The 22,083-nt window shown below is 36.4% G+C and overlaps 1 protein-coding gene across 1 annotated transcript; it reads right to left on the bottom strand.

Moving 5' to 3' along the window:
• Window positions 1–17,660: 17,660 nt before the first annotated feature.
• Window positions 17,661–20,111, bottom strand: LOC107792209 (heavy metal-associated isoprenylated plant protein 33). The gene is made up of 3 exons (XM_016614401.2): window positions 19,731–20,111; window positions 19,142–19,217; window positions 17,661–18,964 (listed from the first exon to the last, which is right to left on the bottom strand). The coding sequence occupies exons 1-3, from the start codon at window positions 19,758–19,760 to the stop codon at window positions 17,736–17,738; spliced, it is 1,335 nt and encodes a 444-aa protein (XP_016469887.1). The 5' UTR covers window positions 19,761–20,111; the 3' UTR covers window positions 17,661–17,735.
• Between the last annotated feature and the right edge of the window lie 1,972 nt (window positions 20,112–22,083).

The following is a 22,083-nucleotide window of genomic DNA, read 5'->3' on the forward strand; positions in this document are numbered from 1 at the left end:
TGATGCGAAGAAACAATATTTACAAGAGATGCCTTCATGAGGAAGGATAGAATGAAGAGGTTTTTATATATATATATATATATGAAGAAGGAAGAGGCTTTGTTCGTTTTCTTTTGAATGAGGTAACTAGCCTTAATGATCATGACATGCATTTTGGACTCGACGGCCCGATCTATCAAATTGATCTAATCATTCCTTTCGTTATTCCTTCGGGCATTGAAGTCGGGCTTGTTTGTGTCAATTCTTTGCATCAGTTTCATGACTTACTTTCGACTAGTGGTGCCTCGAGATATTTTCACTAACTAATCTCTCTTATTTATTTATGTTTACTTACTGTTGTCTTATAGTACCTGTGAGGGTTTTCACTGTAAGATTCTCTTATTTTTTATTTTATTTTTTTCTTTTCTTGATTCCTTGAGTGAGAACCATGATCACGTCCTCCATATGACAACCATTGCTCATTGCGGATTTCCCTTGGCATTCTCAAAACTAATTAGGAGGTCTTGTTTGAAAGGATTTTGGATATGGTTAGGAAGAAAGGATGGCATGAAGGCTCAAAGTAGACTCAATATGATGGGTTTTACACTTACAACTCCTGGAATCGACTCTTTCAAAAAACTAAAACAAACTCATGCTCCAGTTTTAGATACTGGATTTTGTTTTTTGGAATTCTTATTTGGTTGGACTGAACCGTGTAAGGATGCCTACGTATCCCTTTTTTAAGGAATCGGGTCAACCGTAGTTCAAACATCTGGCTTAACTATATTTTTTTTATATTTCTTTCTTTTTTCTCTTTTTGTTTTCAAAACAAGTTGCCCCAACTTTTATTTCCTGGGGGCATGGATCTTTGACTGCTCTTTTCTTATTCTTTTTTTCAGTTGCACCAGTTTGTACTCTTGGGGCATGGACTTTTCTTTTTATTTTTTTTTATTTCAAATTTTTTTGGACTTTTAACTCGAAACTTGATTCCAAAAGAGGGTGGTTAAACAAAATAACACAAGCTCAAAAAGGTAACGAAGGGTATAAAGTGTTTGGATAGCAGAATAAGGGCATCCCAGTCTCGAGAACGCCAAATATAGTATCCTTTCACGATCATAGCATTGATGAACATGTCTGTCTTCTTGGTATGTTGTGGTCGAAAGACACTTTCCATCCGTTGATGTCAAACTTTACACCAATCTTCAATTAATTCTTCCTCAAACCCGATCTTCACAATGATTTGAAGGTAAAGATCGTTAACCTCCACAGGTATGACTATTCTAGTTCCACGTGAATTTTGCTTGAGCTTAATTCCAAAGTGTTTTGATTATTTATTCATCCTCGAAAGTGTCTTGTTATCAGTTTTCTAAGATTTGGCCAAAAACTCTACTTGCATGTCATGTCAGTAGAACTAGCGGGAAAAGGATTAAGCACAGATTGACACAAAAAGATAAATTGTATTTCATTGAGTAAAGAATGGAAAGGTTGGACGACAAGACAAACAAATTGAAATCTGGGTAACAACCCTAGATAACCCAGATAATAGAAAAGACGACAAAATAAGCTACCAAGACTCTTCCCTGGCTAAAAAGGAGTGACTTTTCAGTTACCAAGTGACATCTTAGCCACGGACTTGCACATCAGCATTACTACGACATTCAACCATTTTTATTGCTATAGATTCAGCACTCAAATTTTGACTTTTGATCAAACCGCTCCCCATATTGGATATCGGATTTTAGGACTTATAGCATGGGAACTTTCATAATAATTAATTTGCCAAAGGACTTGGACAAATTCTCATGTCTCCCTATCATCACAGATCATCCAAGCAGAGCATATCCTATTGCTCAAAACTAGTAGAAGTCAGCCAACATTAGCCTCCATTTTTATCACCAATTTGTCTACTTGCCTTTTCGGGACCTTAGTTGGATCAACAATAGTGGTTCTTGTTCCTTCGGTTGGGAAGATGTTTTTATTTCTGAGGGATCTTGGACTCGCCATTACAAACCAACAAACTGACCATCTTAAACTAGGTTTTATTTCAAAACAACAAACATGTTTAGAACGAACACTTTTTTTCTTTTTCTTTTTCATTTTTTTCACTTTTTAAAAAAAAAAATCATTCGATCGAACCTGATGTGGGTTGCCTACGTATTATGTGGGAACATGAATCAGATCTTGCGTAGTTCAGGGAGTATCAGTAATAAAGTAAATAAACTAACTCTTTTTTTACTCATATATAATATCCCCACGAAATATCCTAGCAAGGAAAATATTTTGGATTTCTTTTTGTTTTTTTTTGTTGAAAGAAAACTTCTAAAGATAGATTTTTTTTTCTGATTTAGCTTTTTTTGTTTTGTTATTTTTTTGGAATCTTCAAAAGAAAAACTTTTAAAAAAGAAATAAAATATTTTGGATTTTTTTTTTGTTGGTAAATTTAAAAAGACATAAAATATTTTATTGGATTTTCATTTTTTTGTAAATTTAAAAAAACAGAATTTTGGGAAAAACACTTTTTAGAAAATATTTTTGAATTTTTAGATTTGACATCTCAAAAAACAAGACTTCTAAAGAAAGAATTAAAGGAAAATATATATTATTTTTTGGATTTTTGATTATTGGGTGCCGGAACCGATGAGGTTTGCCTACGTATCTCATATCCGGTGAGAATCAGACCCGCGTAGTTCGGTCAAACCAACTATTTTTTTTATTTTTTATTTTTATGAAAATTAATCTTCAAAAATCATATGCACTAGACCACGTCATTTATTTATTTATTTATTTCTGTTCATTCAACTGATTTATGCTAAAGTTGGCAACATGTAAGCCTCCCAAATAATGCAACAAGTAGCACATAACATGACATAATAGTCTCAACAAGGTACTTATTCTAAAACAGAACTCGGCCCCTGTGCTAACCCCTGCTAAGTCAAATGCACGTGATGCAAATAAAGCGAACCTACTAGGGATATCTGGCATGAGGTTTGTTCTTCTAGGTTTAAATTCTGGTGGATAAGGTATCTAGACTGGCTTACTCAAGCGGACAACTTGAGCCGAGGAGGGTCAGCGTACCGGTAGCATTGCTTTCCGGCTTAACTGGTAGTGCTCCCCCCTAAAACATGTGTGACTAAAATCCTTCACCGGGTGACAAGCACCTCGGCTATCTCAAAGAAAGCGGGCTATGTCAAGCAAATGCCCAATTTAATTTTAAGAAGACTCGGAGAGGTGCGTTAGAAGACAATTTATATGTATAGTTCAACAATATCAAAGTGGTAAAAAGCGGACAGATAGCACATTAGGCACAAATAAATCACAATATATACAAAATTAATAAAGTCAAATAAAAGTTAACATGTACAAGCTCGAATTCTGATTATCCCCAGCAGAGTCGCCAGAGCTGTCACATCCCTTTTTACCCCCCAAAAGAGATATATGATATGGATTGTAAGTTAAAGAGTTTTTTCAATTAAAGTGACAATTTTGAAATAAGGATTATTTTGTCATTCAGAGTCGCCACTTGAAATTCATTTTTAGTATTCCAAGTCACCTTTTATTTGAATTCCTAGTCAAAGGAAGGTTTAACTCTATCATTATTGGTCTGCAAAAATAAAGTCCGGGTAAGGAATTCTATTGACCGAGGAGAAGGTGTAAGGCATTCTCCGAGTCTCGTGGTTCTAGCACAGTCGCTTTATTGACTATATTTGACTTATATTATTTTTGAACAAACTGTGTTTTAATGGATTTCCATGTTTTACATATCCGCTATTAATGCTTGATTATTAGAATTATTAAAAGAAATTTTGAATAAAATAAAATATCGTAACCACACTACGCAAGCGAATGCGTGATCGAGACGAAATTTATTAATTTTATCATAACAGCGTTACGCAAGCGAATCTGCAATCATGATAAGGGATTATTAATACGTTATTGCTCTTAGAAAAATTACTATATTTTATATTGATTTATTATGGAAAATGGGCCAGAAAAATAAATTCATTTGGCCAAACATGTTTCTCGTAGCTTAGTTTAAACACTAACATGAGGGATAGGATAAAAGCACAATCAAATAATTTACTATATGCATAATATTAAATACTAGTTAATAACATGGAATAGAACAAACTAAGGATAAAAATTAATTAAAATTTCTATGGCCCATTAATACTACCCTAGCTTAAACCCACAATCTATTAATTGATGCCAAACAAACACATGGCCCATTATTTTTCTTTGATACCCCAAAATCATATGGCTAATATCCACACAGCTACTGCCTTCCCCAATATTCTAAACATAATTAATTCACAATGAGACATTCAAAGAGATCCTATGCTCATGGCATCAACAGAAGACAAGCAAAAGACATAGACAAGGATTCATGAACAATAAACAAATTAATAGAACGACTAAAGAACTTCAATAAAAAATGGTAAGGATGAACATTTACGTTCAACAAATAAGCCTCTTCAATAGATCCAAACATGAAGCTCCATCATCATCAAAAATACATGAAACCTCGAAGCTACATCTGGATAAAGAATCCGAACAAGACCCGCGACAGGAGACTGCACCGGAACCTCAACTCGATTAAAAATGGTGCTTTAAAGGCCGGTTTGAGCGTATTTTGTTGGTTGTTTCGGGGTCAGTTTTGGGATGAAAAAGAGCTGATTTTTAGCTGAGCTCTCAACTGGTTTTCGGGCTGAGGGAGGTCATTTTTTCCATGAAAAGATAAGCAACAGCTGTTGCGTTTTTTGGCTCTTTCAATGGCTGAAAATTGCTGCCCGTTTTTTGCGCTTTTCTTGGCTATTTCCGCAGCTGATATTTGCTGAAAAAATGGGTTGTTTTCTTGCTGATTTTTATGGCATTTTTCAGCTGAGTTTTGGGGATATTTCAGCTGTGTTTTTTAGCTTCGTTTCAGGGATAAAAGGGTGCATTTTCTGGACTAAAAAGAGGGACTGGTTTGGGGTGGTTGAGGGAAGCGTTTTCGGATGGAAAATGGAGGAAATTTCCACTGCTTTTTCTCAAAGGAGGAGAAAATCTCACTTTTCCCCGATCCCCTCTGTTTTTTCTCCCCTCTTTTTTGACTTTCCTCCTCCTTTTTTGATTTTTCTCCTCCCCTTTTTGACTTTCCTCCTCCCCTTTTTGACTCTTTGTTGTATGTGTTTATATTAGTCAGGAAGAGTAAGAATGTGAATTGTTAAAGAGTATTGGTGAGATGAGTGAAAAATAATTCACGCTTAGTGAAAAATTAGGTGCTCACAATTAACCCTTAACCATATATGGTTCTCACGGTTGTGTTTGTTTCAGCCATGAACACCGCCTGGTTTCATGAGTGCATAGAGAACGGGCCTTTACTTTCATTCCCCTTGAAGCAGCTTACACTTCACACTCACATAGTGATTTCTAAACGTGTAATCCTATAGACACACTATCTGGTCATATCCTGCCAGACTTAGCAAATCATTAAAAAGCTTTAAGCTTTGTTGACTCATCAAAAAGCCTTAATGCTTTACCTCGATTTCTGAACATTGTCTTCATCACGAGAATAGGTTGAGTTATTTGACAATGTTAAATCGTCATTCATAACTTTGTTTGATCTCTTTGAACCTAGCTCTTGGGATTTCCAGTCTGCTAGGTAGAGTTACCGCCATGATAACTTGTTCTAGGCCTTAGTCCCATTCCCTTTTATGATCTTTCAACTGCCTCTCTAGATAGGCCTTTTGTAAGTGGATCCAATACTTTATCTCTTGACTTTACGTAGTAAATCGTGATAACACCACTAGAGAGTAGTTGTCTAACGGTATTGTGTCTCCGTCGTATATGACGATATTTTTCGTTATACATAACGCTCCTTGCCCTGCCTATTGCCGCTTGACTATCACAATATATACAAATAGGTGCCAAAGGTTTGGGCAAAAATGGTATATCTTCCAAGAAATTCCGGAGCCATTCAATTTCTTCACCGGCCTTATCTAAAATTATGAATTAAGATTCCATTGTAGAACGGGCGATGCACGTTTGTTTGGATGATTTCCAAGATACTGCTCCACCCCCAATTGTGAAAATATATGCACTCGTGGATTTAAATTCAGATGATCCAGTGATCCAATTTGCATCACTATATCCCTCGATCACAGAGGGATATTTGTTATAATGCAAAGCGTAATTTGGGTATGTTTGAGATACCCCAAAACTCGTTTCATTGCCATCCAATGTATTTGATTGGGATTACTTGTAAACCAACTCAATCAATTTTTGACAAAATTCGAAGCCGAAGCCGAAGCCGAGCCGAGCGGACGACGACGACGACGCGAGGCTTGCCTTCTTCTTAACTCTTTAATAGCTATAAGAAGAGCAATTGTATATATCCCCATCAAAAGCCTTTTCTTCCTCCAATATGGGACAATGTCCCTTTGTCAAGGAGGAAAACTTAAATATTTTATTTTTCCTCCATTTTCCATTCACCATCTTTAAGCTACACCAAGCTTAAAATTAAGGTAAATCAAGCTTAAAAGCCCAACAAGTAGGTAGCATACGTAGAAGTACTTGAAATTGTTCAATGAAGTTTACATGTAATGCTCAACTGGATCATGTTTTCTGCCTCCCATATTCTGATTTTATTTCCTACCTAATTAACTACTTTAAAGTTGTTAGTGGAGCAAATGTTATGATTCAATAACGACCATTATACATCTCTCACAAAGACCTCCATAGCCATTTGACGTGTAATCATATACACGGAAGAAATGACTAACTCCTTGTGCTAGTCTCGAGCATTTTTATCACAAGTTGGTGAACATCAATTTCAAGTCAAACGAGGATTTAATCGTTAAAATTATCTTAAGACATTTGTGTACGGGTAAAATCGGGATACAGTTACCCCCAATTTTCCGATAAAGAAACGAGAAGACAGCGAGGTCCGGTGTATCTTCGGGTGAAGCCGAGGGCTCCCACAATCAGAGCCCGAGAAGAACTTACATGACACTATTAACATGCCTTGGTTAATTGGAGGGGATTTTAATGAAGTAGTACGAGCAACATAGAAATTTGGAGGTAACCCTATTAGCTATAATAGATGCGACAAATTTCTTCAATGCCTTAATTAATGTCAGTTATTGGACTTAGGTTACAAAGGAAGTCGTTATACGTGGACCAACAAACGTTGTCTGGCAAATAGGATATTAGAACGATTGGATAAGTTTGTTTGCATTTATGATTGGATTAACTTATTTTCAGAAGTAAATGTACAACATCTACCTAGAACACACTCTGACTATTGCCCATTATTAATTAAATTAAAACACACATTCCACCGGGAAATTATTTTTAGATTTGAAACAATATTGACCTCACATCCACAATTTTCTTCTATAATTACTCATAACTGGTCTCCTAATAAGGATTTACTACAAGCAATAGAAGATTTCACATAAGAAGTTAAGGAATGGAATAAATCTTCTTTTGATAATATTTTTAAAAAAAAAAATATTAGCTAGAACTTCTAGTATTCAATCCTCCCCTAGTTATCCAACAAGCACCTTTCTTCAATACCTGGAAGTCGATCTTATTAATAGTTATAATGAACTACTACGACTTGAAGAAGACTTTTGGCGATTAAAATCGCGTGTAAATTGGTTCAACAAGGAGATGCGAACACCAAATTCTACCATCTCACTACTCTTCAAAGAAGGAGAAAAAATCGAATAACAGCTCTCAAGGATACAAGTGGTGATTGGATTCTCGAACAATCCCAAGTCAATGAAATGATCCAACATTATTATAAAAATTTATTTACAACAACTCACAACCATTCCACAAAATCTTACACCACATCTCTCTATAATAATTACTACTACGGATCAATCCAATCTGACTCATGCCATTACCACAATGAAAATATTTTAGGCAGTAGCCTCATTTCAACCACTTAAAGCTCTGAGGCCATACGGCTTACACCCTTACTTCTATCAAATCTACTGGCCCCAAATTGCTTATTCTGTCGTCTCTTTTTGTAATCAAGTATTCACTAATCAACATATTCCATCACAAATAAATAAGACCTATCTATGTCTCATCCCTAAGGTCAAACACCCATCATCCATTATTCAATACCGGTAAATTGGCCTTTGCAATACTATCTATAAAATAATTATTAAAATAATAGTTAATAGACTCAAACCTATTATAATAAAAAAAATAAACACTGAATAGTAAGCTTTTTTAAAAGGGTGATGTGCGTCGGAAAATGCTATCATAGTCCGAGAGTATCTACACTCCTTTAGTAAAAAGAAAGGTAAACAAGATAATTTTCTACTGAACCTAGATCTGAAAAAAGCTTTTAATATAATGGAATGGAGTTTCATTAAAGAAACTTTATATTTCTTTAACTTCCCAATTCAATTAATAAATCTGATGTAACGACCCGGCCAGTCATTTTAAAAGTTGTAGCTATGTTTCCCTATTTAATGCTCATTTTGTACTTTATAACTATTATATGACTTGCCGGGGTAATTGGTTCGGGTCCGATGAGATTTTTAGAATAAATTAAAACATTTAGTTCCAAAGTTTAAAACTTAAGTTAAAAAGGTAGGCTGAATATCGACCTATGTGTAAACGACCCCAGAATAAAATTTTGATAATTTTCATAGCTCCGCATAGTAATTCTGGACTTAGAAGTGTGTCCGGAAAATTATTTGGAGGCTCATAGTTAAATTAGGCTTGAAATGGCTAAAATACGAATTTAAGTTTGAAAGTTTGACCGACGAGTTTACTTTTTGATATCGGGGTCGGAATCCAGTTCTGAAAATTTTTATAGCTTTGTTATGTCATTTATGACTTGTATGCAAAATTTTAGGTCAATCGGACTTGATTTGATAGGTTCCGGCGTCGTTTGTAGAAATTAAAAGTTTCAAAGTTCATTAGGCTTGAATCTATGTGTGATTCATATTTTTAGTGTTGTTGGATATGATTTTAAGACTTGACTAAGTTCGTATGATGCGTTAGGACTTGTTGGTATATTTGGTTGAGGTCCTGAGGGGCTCGGGCGTATTCCGTATGGTTAACGAATCATTTTTGGCCTTGGTGAGATAGCTGATATCTGCTGGTGCAATATTTCTGGTTTCCTCTTTCGCGTTCGCGAGAGGAGACTCACGTTCGCGAAGAATGTTCTGAGCTGGTGAGATTTTTGTTCTACGTGTTCGCGGAGAAGAGGACGCGAACGCGAAGGGTAGGGCAGTGTGTGCATCGCGAACGCGTGAGTGGCATCGCATTCGCTAAGGAGAGTGAGGCAGTTGGGGACCCCGGTCTTTTGTTCTACGCGTTCGCGAGGTAAGGGACGTGTTCGCGAAGGTATGAGTTTGCAAAGCTTCGCATTCGCGAAGCGTAGGTCGCATTCGTGAAGAGGAAAGTTGGGCAACACATTTTTGTGCTTCGCGAACGCGAGGAAAGGGTCGCGTTCGCGAAGAAGAAACTACTGAACAAAATGTTTAAGTTCAGAAAATGGGACTTCGTCCCATTTCCCATTTTCAACGATTTGGAGCTTGGATTGAGGCGATTTTTGGGAGATTTTTAGAGAAACATTGGGATAAGTGTTCTTAATTCAATCTTGGTTAGATTACCCGAATCTATCACTGTTTTTAACATTTAATTGGTAATTTAAGTTAGAAAAAAATTGAAAATCCTCTTAGATAGATTTGAGGATTTGAGGGTCGAACTGTTATCGGAGTTTAGTCATTTTGGTATGGTTAGACTCGTGGTTTGAGGGTCGAACTGTTACTTGTGTAGATCACTGTTATTTGAGGGTCGAACTGTTACTCGGAGTTTAGTCATGAGGTGACGAGTGTGTACACGGGTTAAATGTGAAAGATTCTGTTTTTAAATTGTGTAGATCACTGTTGCGCATTAATTTAATTATTTTATTTTGTTATATTCTTCGTCATTGATCTGATTTATATACTTTAAATTTGCTTGACCTTTTCCTGCTAATTGTTTTTACCTGTTAGGTGAAACCTGGTTTCTTTTATTCGGTTTATTATTTGAAGGTGGAATTTCTTTAATATAAATATTATTAAAAATGAAGTATTTTACATTTAAAATTTTTATATTTAAAACAAGTTGGTAAATTTATGAAATATTATATTTGCTAAATTGTTTTGTGAGATTTTCGTACTAATTGTGATGGAGTCGTGAGCTCTTAATTGTGAAAAAATATTGTTGTTGATTTAATTTAAAAAATTAAAATATTTGGGCACTTGAGGTGCAAATTATGATATATTGTGATATTGATACGCTTGTGGTGGTATAAGATTTGGGTGTTGAAACGCATGCGATGAGATAAGGGTGGCTTGATACGCGTGGCTAGTAGGGGAAACTACTAGAAGTCATGCGGTATGATAAGGGTGGCTAAAACGTGAGATGCTATTTCGGGAAAAATGTTTTCTTTAAAATAAATTGTCAAGGCTCCTGCGGTGGTATAAGAAAATGAGATATTGTGAATTTATTTATGATTTGGGACTACGAGACGGTATCTCGGGAGTGCTCTTCTTGATATTGGTTTATATTCGGAGTTGCCTTTGATTATTGTTGTGATTTTTTTAAAGTTGAGAAGAAATCTGTTTTGTTTCAACGAGGTATTATTTGCCATTATTTTGCGTATTTAATTGGTGACATACTACTTACTTGATTCATTTTCATTGTCATTTTATTTTTATTATATTGTTAAACATTTTACCTTGTCTTTTATTATTCCAGTAGGGCCTGACCTGACCTCGTCACTACTCTACCGAGGTTAGGCTTGGCACTTACTGGGTACCGCTGTGGTGTACTCATACTACGCTTCTCCACATCTTTTTGTGCAGATCCAGGTACATCCTACTAGTCCAGACATCAGCGAGCTACCTGTGTACGGAGACTTCGAGGTGCCATCACGATATCCTATAGAGGAAATTTGGGGTCGTGACACCTGATTATGTCTTGCATTAGTAACACTGCCATATCTATCCTACGAAATGGTCACCTGACACCGTATTTCACACCAACAAAGGGAATACGCCAAGGTGACCCCTTATCACCCTACATTTTCATATTATGCATGGAGCGTTTATCGTGTCAAATACACACTATCGTGGATTACAAATAATGGAAACTTATAAAGGTATCAAGAAATGGCCCAGAAGTTTCTCACCTACTGTTTACCGATGATATTATACTAACTTCAAGACTAACAACTACGAGTGTACATTCCATTATAGACACTCTTAACCAATACACACAAAAATCAGGATAAAGTATTATTTATACAAAGTCCAAAATTTTCGTCTCCAAAAGTGTAACACACATAATGATAAATCCTTTGTCCTAGATTCATTTACTATGAAAGAAGGAGTATAGTTTGGGAAATACCTAGGCTTCCCTCTTTTCACAAAGACCCACTAAATCTGACTTTCAGTTCATCTTTGATAACTTTAAAGCAAATTAGGGTGGTGGAAAGTCAATATGCTTACCATGGCAACGGTATGTTCGGGAGTATAATATTGAAAGTCGTCTCAGAAAGCGATTATGGTTCTGGTTTGGGTGAGAGAGCTCCGTGACTTGTTGATCTGGTAAGTGGTCATGAAATTTCACGTGTTTCTTTTATTGTCAACAGTGTACGAAGGTTTTGGGATGAGGTTTGGTTCGATAGGGGTGTAACACTAGTATGTGGTTGGTTTTAGAGTAGTCACTGTGATCAGGAATTGTGCTACGAGCATGCAAGTTATGTAATATATTAGGTGATTATGTCCGTGGTTATGGTGATGGTTATGGTTTGATAGAGCTTGTTCAAACTCATACAGTGTGTAAATGTAAGATTCGTGTCTTGAAAAGAAATTTCTAAAGGTTGGAAATTAAATTTCAAGGTTTATGGGCTAAAGTTAAATCAGTGATTTCAGTTGTATTGTGTTGTCAAGCTTATATGGAATAGGGTGACGTGGGTTCACCACCGGGTACGTGTGTGGTAAGATGGAACAGTGATTTGATGGCTTGGAAACAACTCTTGGCACGTTCGAGGACGAACGTATATTTAAGTGGGGGAGAATATAACGACCCGGCCGGTCATTTTGAGTATTACAATTCTGTTTTGCCATTTACTGCTCAAATTGTACTTTACAATTGTTGTGTGAATTGCCGGAGTAAATGGTTCAGGTCCGGTAATATTTTGGAATGAATTGGAACACTTAGTTCCAAGGTTTAAAGCTTAAGTTAAAATAGTGATCGGATATTGAATTATATGTAAATGATCCCAGAATGGAGTTTTGATGATTCAAATAGCTCCGTATGGTGATTTTGGGCTTAGGAGCGTATCTGAAAAATTATTTGGAGGTCCATAGTAGAATTTGGCTTGAATTGCCGAAAGTTGAATTTTTGAGAAGTTTGACCGAGGGTTTGACTTTTTGATATCGGGGTCGGAATCCAATTCTGGAAATTGAAATAGGTCCGTAATGTGAAATGTGACTTGTGTTCAAAATTTGAGGTCAATCAGACGTGATTTGATAGGTTTCGGCGTCGTTTGTAGAATTTTGAAAATTTGAAATTTATTAGGCTTGAATCCGTGTGTAGTTCGTATTTTGAGGTGGTTTGATGTGATTTGAGGCCTCGAGTAGGTCCGTGGTGAGTTTTAGGACTTGTTGGTGTATTTGGACGGGGTCCCGTATGGCTCGGGTGAGTTTCGGATGGTTAACGGATAAAATTCAACTTGAAACATTTCTGGAACTGCTGCCTACTGGTGTGATCGCACCTGCGAAGCTTTTGATCGCAGGTGCGAAGCCGCATATGCACGAAATCATTCGCAGAAGCGACCAAGTGTGAACTGGGGCTGGCGTGGGGCGAACGCAGATGCGAAGGGGAATGCACATCTGCGAGCCCGCAGATGCGAGAAGGGAGCCGCATATGCGAGATTTGAGAAGGCCGGTTGTTTCCGCTGGCGCGCAATTTTGTCCGCAGAAGCTAGGGTCGCAGGTGCGACCCCTTGTCCGCAGATGCGGAAATCGTTGGGACAGAAGTTTAAATTCGGGGTTTCGTGATTTTTACCCATTTTCCGATTTTGGAACTCGATTTGGGCGATTTTGGAGAGAAATTTTCCACACAACTTGGGGTAAGTGTTCTTGACTCCCTTGGGATTATATTTCATGAATTAATCTTCATTTTTGGTGTAAGATTATTGAATCTTCAAGAGAAATAGAAGGAAATTTCTATAATGTCACAAAACAAATTTTTCGAGTTTGAATGCCGATTCGGAGTCGGAATTGAGTAAAATCAGTATGGTTGAACTTGTAATTGGATGGGTTATCGTATTTTGTGAGTTTCGTCGGATTTCGAGACGTGGACCCCATGGGTGATTTTTGGAGCGTAATTTCGGATTTTTTGGGAAAGTATTAGTATTTTGATATGGAATCAAATCCTATAAATTGTGTGGACTGAATCAAATTAATTGTGACTAGATTCGAGCCGTTTGGAAGTTGATATGCGCATAATGGGACTTCTGGAGCTTGCTTAGCTTGCTCGACATTAGATTTGGCTTGTTCGAGGAAAGTAACTCTTCTAATCTTGGAGCTGAGGGTATGAACCCTGAATATATGTATTATGTGAATTGTTGGAAGGTGACACACATGCTAGGTGACGGGCGTGTGGGCGTGCACTATAGAAATTATGACATAATTATTTCTGTGAAATTTTGTAGTTAAATAATCTTGGCATTCTCCATGCGATTTTATGTGTTAAAGAAATTGAGGTGAAAAGCATATTAAAAATTATGTTGAGGCTATGTGCCAGTATTTTGGGACCCACATGGACTATATTTTTGTGAATTATTTATTTTTTTAAAATCCATACTCAGTCATATTCATTTCATTACATATCATATCTCAGTCTCTATTATTATTTATTGATACATCATATCATCAGTTTTGGGCTATTCTCGTAACATTGTGAGCCCATGAGAGAGAGGCTGGAGAGATTGATGATTGAGGGGGCCGAGGGCCTGATTGTGAGGATATTTTTGGGATCGGGCTGCGCGCCGTAGCAGGCTATATTGGCTTTATATATATTATTACTATTATATGGATCGGGGTTGCCCGCCTGCAGCAGGCCTTATTGGCTTATTATGGCACGTGAGTTGTCCGTACGAATTCTAATATGCTTGCCATTGGGCATATGTCACAAGTAAAAACCTATTTATCTGTTGATGAAAGAGATATATTCTGTATATTCTTCATTGCATGATAAAGTAAATGCCCCAATCTTAAATGCCAAAGTCTGTTGGAATTCATAGAATCAGAAACAACAGTTTTATTCATTTTCAAACTTTCATTAGATGGAAAAATTCCTCTTAGAGATGTTTGAATAGACTGTGGGACAGAACTACACAATTGAACAAAAGACTTTGAGTTGGCTGCACTACAAGTCTTCACATGATTTTTAGGGAAAGGAAACAAAGGCTCATTGGGCATTCTAGACTTAGTTGAATCAACTTCTAGCACATAGAGACCAGCAAAAGCTTCACCAAGTACCACCTCTTCAGAGAAGAGGCATGTACAAGACATTTAGATTTAGTAAACAAAATATTAGAATTTAGTTGCTTACATAATTGGTTAACAGCCAAAAGATTATGGTTGAAAGAAGGAATATAAAGAACATTATGCAACTCAAGTTCAGGTAAAATTAATACACTTCCTAAACTGTACACTTTGACTTTATAAGAATTTGGTAGTGTAACTTGAATAGGGAAATGGGGTTGTTTGAAATTGTTTAGAAGTATTTTATCATGAGTCATATGTTGTGAGGCTCCTTAATCAATTATCCAAAAGTTGGATGTGATAGTTGTAAAACAAGAAATAAAGGTGTTAAAAGCAGTACATTTACCCACAATATCAGAACCTGAAGTACTTATGTTTCCAGCCTGCACAGATTGTATCATCTGAATCAGCTGCTCACACTATTCTTTTATGAACCCATGTGGATTCATTAGGCTAGGTGCAACACCCCGAGTGATAACTGCTCCTCCTCCTGATGTTTCACCTTCCTCAATCACTGTTGCATTAGCCCGAACATTTTCAAAGTTTCTCTTTGGCTTAGTGAATTTGAAAGACGGTGGGTACCCAACCAGTTTATAACATTTCTCTTTCTGATATCCCTGCTTCTTACAGTGTGAGCATAAATTATTTTTTCTTGCTTCAGTGTTACTGTTATAATTTTCACCCCTGTACTCACTATTAGTTTTTTGTGCATTAACATTGAAAGCACTGGGCTCAGCCGACACATAGTGACCAGAATGTACCTCCCTTTGAGACTCTTCATGTAAAATGATTGAATAAGCTTATGTTGTGGAAGGAAGGGGCTTCATCATGAGGATGTTTCCCCTTACTCCAGAATATCCCTCATTGAGCCCATCAAGAACTGGATTAACTTTTGATCTTCATTCATTTTGTGATTGTGAGTTTTTGCTCCACAGTTGCACTCACACCCACAAGCCATGAAGGTATTCAGAACTTTCATTTGATCCCAAATTCTTTTGAGCCTGGTAAAGTATGCTGCAACATCATTTATTTCTTGCAAAATGTTATTAAGTTCTCTTTGCAGCTAGAATAACTTTGAACTATGAGCTTGGCCATATCTTTGTTCTAGCTCAGCCCAAAGTTCTTCAGCTGTTTGAGAGTAAATGACACTTTCTGCTATATCCTTGCTTAAGGAGTTTAACAGACAAGCAATGACCATGTCATTGCATCTCCTCCATTGTGCAAACAAAGGTGAGTTCTCAACTGGTTTTTGACATGAACCATTGATGAATCCTAGTTTGTTTTTAGAGAGATTAATACCCGATTAATACCCCCTTCTCCAATTTCCATAACTGGTTCCATCGAAACTGACATTAATAAGGTTCATTCCAGGAGAATCAGAAGAGTTGAGAAAATATGGATGAGTTTCATCCACCAAATTTGAAGCTACTACTGTGGTATTCTCAACAGCAGCATCAAGGATAGTCTCGGGTGTGACTTCTCCAGATGAAATACCAGATTCTGAAGCAACAGCCATAACAAGGAAATGATAGAATAGAAAGATGAAGGAGAAAAGAATAATAATAAAGGATAAATAAATAAGATCTCTAAATTAGAGCACCTGCGCTTGATACCATGAAAGCAATAGGAATCTTTTCACCTTCTTTTCACCTTTTACTTGAACGTGTGTCATGTACATTGTATATGTACCTCTACTTATACCAACAAGGGGGAAAGACAAAGCGCGAAAGGTCCATAAGGCCATAACCAATTCTGGATAGAAACAAAAAAAAAAGGACAAAGACCCATAACCAACCAACTATATTTTATACAGATAGACAACTATATGTACTATGTCTTGATATTGCTTCTGCTTGCTCAATATTTGAGGCACCTTTTGTGAGAGCTCCGTTAACAATTTTTTACAGCTTTCAATCCCTCAATTCCTTACAAATTATAATTAAGACTATAATTTTAATTAAGTTAATAAATTCTCTGGTCTTAATTATTATATGTGTTTCTGGCTTTTTCCACAGAAAAGCTCTTATACATCTAACAGATTGTTATATCATGTGAGGCTCATCTTTAATGCTTCTACTCTATCTTTTCCGAGGAACAATTTTCTCAATTCTTTACATCACTAACAATAGAAAACTTGAGACCCAACTGCACATATTGATTAACGAAGTTGAATGTATTTTACTAATTACTATCATAAAGACTCATAGTACAGTTTTTCATTTATTTAAGAACCAAATTGCAAATTTTCCTTTATAATATTTTCCAAAGACCTAAAAATACTATCTACCCTTCTTTGTTTAATATTCAGAAATCGGAATTCAAGAACTCACGTGCTTGGTCAAGATTTATATAGATCGTGAATTTGATTAATTAGTTTGACCTAACCCAAGAATTCTAGCATGATTTTAATATGTAGGGGCACATGAATGCAATTAAAACCCTTGCCAGACCTGTTAGTACATCTTCAGTGTTATCTGCCCCAAAAATATCAATGTGATATTTATTCTAGTCAATACTACTAGTACCTTAAAAAAATCCTAGAGATACATATTGGAATTCTCTTTTTTAACCCCTCCTTTGTTCTTCCCTGCTTTCTTTTGATCTATTTTTCTTTTAGTTTTTGTTTCCTCTAATTTTTAGGAAACCATGTGCTCATCTATAAAGTGATTTCTAGGATAAGCTTTAGCAGAAGCTTCCTACTTACTATACTTAACATATTAAAACTTTACCAAAAGCAGAAGATCCATTGCCTGAGCTTTAAGTTCAACTAGTGTTGGAAAAAACTATCTTGTTTCCCAAGTGATTCCTTTCCAAGTTCCAACACATTTCATTTAGTAAATGTGTGTTTAATTGCAAGTTTGCAACTTTCAAGATTGTTTTACTAGGAAAGTTACATTAGCGTGTGCTTTGTGTATTGTTCTTTTTTTCCTCGTAAACAAACTTAATCAATTTCCCTCTACCCCAACACCCTTGAGCACTACAGACTGGAACATGATTAGCATCTTAAATTAAACATACGTAACGACTGAACTAATCATTATTTGAACCAACTTGGTTTTGGGATATTAAGCAGCAGAACTACTTGATAAAAAGTAGTAGTAATAGGTAGAGCAGAATATTGCTGTCTAAAAACAAAAGCATACTCGCTCATCATTTCATAAGAGAGACCAAAACAAAGTTCAGTACAACCTTCTTAACAATTTACATGATACTACAACTGCCTGTATTCTCATCACTGAACATATGAGTAAAATTATCATGCACCGGAGCTCCCATCGGCGGCCCATAATTCACGGCAGGATGTGGCCGGGCGTACATCATTGGGTGGGCGCCGTACATATCATATCCGGCTGGCCGCTGTTGTTGCTGCTGGTTCATCATCATTTGTGCCATGTACTGTTGTTGTTGGCTATAAGGGTTGCCCTGTCCCATCCCGGGGTAATACCCAGCCCCACCGGAGGCGGGAAGTCCTTGAGCTGCCGGCATATTCTGCCCCATTTGGCCCATCGGATAATTACCCATCGGGCCCATACTCATCGGGCCTCCGCCTTTTTGGCCCATACTCATCCCATGAGGTCCTTGTTGCATACTATTCATCATTAAGCCTCCATCCATCTTCCCTCCCCCACCATTCTTCCCTCCAAAACCTCCATTATTGTCACCTTTACCATTTACCCCTCCATTTTTACCATCTGGTAGACCCCCACCACCTCCATTTTTGCCACCATTTTTACCACCACTTTGATTCTGATTCCCTCCCTTTCCCTGTTTTCCTCCATTATTGTTCTTACCATCATGATGATTTCCAACCATACCCTTCATTTGTACAGGGATTTCAACCCCACCACCACCACCACCTTTCTTGCCATTTCCACCATTATTATTCATACCCCCACCCTTTAAATTTGCATTAATCCCATGGGGTCCATGACCACCCCCCATAACAGGCATCATTTTGACAGCTGGGCGGTCGTCAAAACCATCATCAGAATCATCATCAAACTCATCTTCATCATAGTCAAAATCATCATCAAACTCATCATCAAACTCATCCTCGGGCAAATTAAACTTAACAGATTTTTGGTCCTTGGCATTAGGAATATTGGGCATCTTGAAATTATCCTTTGAACCTTTGAGGTTTTGCATCATCTGAAGAAACTGTTGTGCACCCCCACCCCCCTTTGGCTGTTCCTTATTCCCACCACCACCCTTTTTAGATTTGTTGTCTTTTCCACCTTTGAGGTTGTCCATTTGCATGTTCAGAAACTGATTGTTCATCATATTGAAATTAGAACCTCCTCCTTTTTGTGCTCCCCATACCTCTGCATGTTTCCCTGATTTCACTAGCTTCTTTACTAGTGTTGCTGGATCAACGTTTCCTGTTACTGTTACTTTACTTTGGTCTACATCTATCTTCACTGTGTAAACTCCTGTTAAAAAATATAAATAATTTAGAAAAACAGATCACAGATGCAAATTCCTAGGCCCCAAAGCATGTGAATATTTCATATAGTTCTTTATTGGCAAGTTGACCGCTAAATGATTCTTGTTTTAACATATGGGGAAGTGTGACGGGACATGCTTTGACCAAGTAAAAATGAAGTTACCTTCAATCTTTTGCAGTTTTTTCTTCACTTTCTGTTTGCAGCCATCACAGTGTATATTCACTCTAAGAACACAAGTCTGCAACAACATAGATATCATAACGTTCAATAACCAAAACAAGAACTGACTAGTTAAGGTCGTTAAAAGAATTCAAACAAATAACAAATTAAGGTGGTACCACATGTTATAAAGTAAGATAACAAGAAATTTCAGAAAATTGGGAACACATGCTCTACTTCTAAAAAAAGTAACTCGGTGCACAACGGCAGCTCAAGAGGTGAGCGCGTCATGTACATAGCCTACCCAAATACAAGGTTAATGGCTGTTTTTGCAGCTCGAACATGTGAGTTATAGGTCACAACTATAGAGCAACATAGCCATAGAAATGAGTCTTGAGAACAATTCCAAAGGAATACCGAGACACACTTTAATTTCTACTATATTGCATCACCTAAAAGATAACTAAGCAAATGGACTTAGTAGCCTGAAAAATAACTCTAAACAATATGCTACACCAGCTAAAATTACACTAGTATAAATTAGTAGTAAATCCAAACAAATACAAGAGACAGTGCAAGAAACTAATCATACCTGTGTCTTCAACATTTCTTGTTTATTCATTCTGACAATATCAAGAAAACACCTTCTAAAATGTATATATTAAGGAGTAGAAGGCACTAAAGTAGGAGCTTTGAATGTTTGTTAAAACTTCAGAAACTGTATATATGAAAAAGGAGTAAGCTGAGATTTGAAGAGGAAATGGGAGAGAAACAGGGAAAGAAAGGCGGTCGGAGGAGTAAAAACTAAAAGAGAGTAAAATATTGTTGAAAACAAGTCGGTCTGTTTGATGGGGTTGTGTGCTGTATTTGAAGGAAAAGAAAAAGGGAGAAATATTGGCATGAGCTGTCACAGTAAAGAGTTATGTCGGCTCCATGTCAAAGAAGAAGAGATACACATTACACTCATAGCTACTGTTCCTATTACAACTTTCCCCCTGCTTTATATGATGTTGAGTTCAGAATTCTTTTTATTAGTATTATTTTGTTATGAAATAAATACGATAAAGTAAAGACAAGTATATAGAAACTGATATATTATTTAATTTTAAATTTATGTACATAATGTACATATTGGATTATGCATGCATTATTGTCTTCGTATAAATTTGTGAATCTTTTATCACATTTCAAACCACATTTTCCTTGAATAAAATGAATCATTGATTCCAACCATACGCATTCCCTACTTGCTTCATGAATAGCTATTATCTCAGTATGATTTTAAAAAGTAGCAACAATAGATTATTTTGTGGAGCGTCATGATATGACAATACCTTCAGAGGCGGATGCAGCGTGCTAGCTACGGGTTCAACTGAACCCATAACTTTCGACGCAGAGTAAAAAATTTATGTAAAAATTTATTAAAATTACAAAAATAGTAGATATGAACCCATAACTTTAAAAATATAATGGGTTCAATGTTAAAAATTTTAAAATTGAACCCATGGGATTTAAATTCTGGATCCGCCTCTGAATACCTCCACATGTAAACACGTACCCGATTTGAGATTGAGCTTTATGTGGATCAGATAAATAACTTGCGTCTGCATAACCAACAAGATCTACACTACCTTTGTTAGAATAAAATAGACCCATATCAAGTGTTCCTTTTACATATAGTAATATATGCTTAATCCCGTTCAAATGTCTCCGTGTAAGAGAAGAGCAAAATCTTGCTAGTAAATTAATAGAAAATGCTATGTCACGCTTTGTAGGTATTTCGGGACCAGGTAGTTCCTCATCCTCTTCTAGAGGTCGGAACAAATCCTTATTCATTTCAAGTGATCGAACAACCATTGGTGTACTCAATGGGTGCGCTTTGTCCATGTAAAAGCGTTTTAAGACCCTTTTTGGATAGGCAGATTAATGGATAAAGATCTCGTCTGCTAAATGTTCAATTTGCAGACCAAAACAAAGTTTTGTCTTTCCAAGATCTTTCATCTCAAATTCTTTCTTAAGATATTCAATTGCCTTTTAGAGCTCTTCTAGAGTTCCAACACGATTTATGTCATCAGCATAAATAGCAAGTATAATAAATTCTGATGCCATTTTCTTTATAAAAATACATGGACAAATAACATCATCTATGTAACCCTCTTTCAGCAAATATTCACTAAGGCGATTATACCACATACGCCCAGATTGCTTTAAACCGTATAAAGATCTTTGTAATCTAATTGAATACATTTCCCAGGATTTTGGATTTGCTTCGGGCATTTTAAATCCTTCAGAGATTTTCATGTAAATTTCATTATCAAGTGAACCGTACAAATAAGCTGTAACTACATCCATTAGATGTATTTCAAGTTTTTCATGTAGTGCTAAATTGATGAGATATCGAAATGTTATGGCATCCATAACATGTGAATATGTTTTATCAAAATCGACTCCAGGTTGTTGTGAGAATCCTTGTGCGACAAGGCGAGCTTTGTATCTTTCAATTTCATTCTTATCATTCCTTTTTCGCACAAAACCCCATATACGACCAACTCATTTTATACCAGCATATGTTTGGACTACTGGTCCAAAGACCTCTCTTTTAGCAAGTGCATTCAATTCTAATTTAATTGCCTCTTGCCATTTTGTCAAATCAGATCTTTGTCGACATTCTTCGACAGATCAGGGTTCAAGATCCTCACTATCTTGCATAATGTTAATTGCAACATTATATGCAAAAATATTATCCACTAATATTTCAGATAGATTTAAATTAATCCCTTCAATATTAAAACTTATTAAAAGCTTCTCACTCACTTGAGTCTCGAGTTCATTGATTTCTTCAGGAATCTCAGAACTAATCAGATATTGGGTCTCTTCAGGAGATCCATTCGTAGTATCGTTATCATTTGTCGATTTTCTTTTTCGAGGATTTCGATCCTTAGAAC

This window comes from Nicotiana tabacum, chromosome 19 (assembly GCF_000715075.1).
Source record: "Nicotiana tabacum cultivar K326 chromosome 19, ASM71507v2, whole genome shotgun sequence".
NCBI classification, from domain to species: Eukaryota; Viridiplantae; Streptophyta; class Magnoliopsida; order Solanales; family Solanaceae; genus Nicotiana; species Nicotiana tabacum.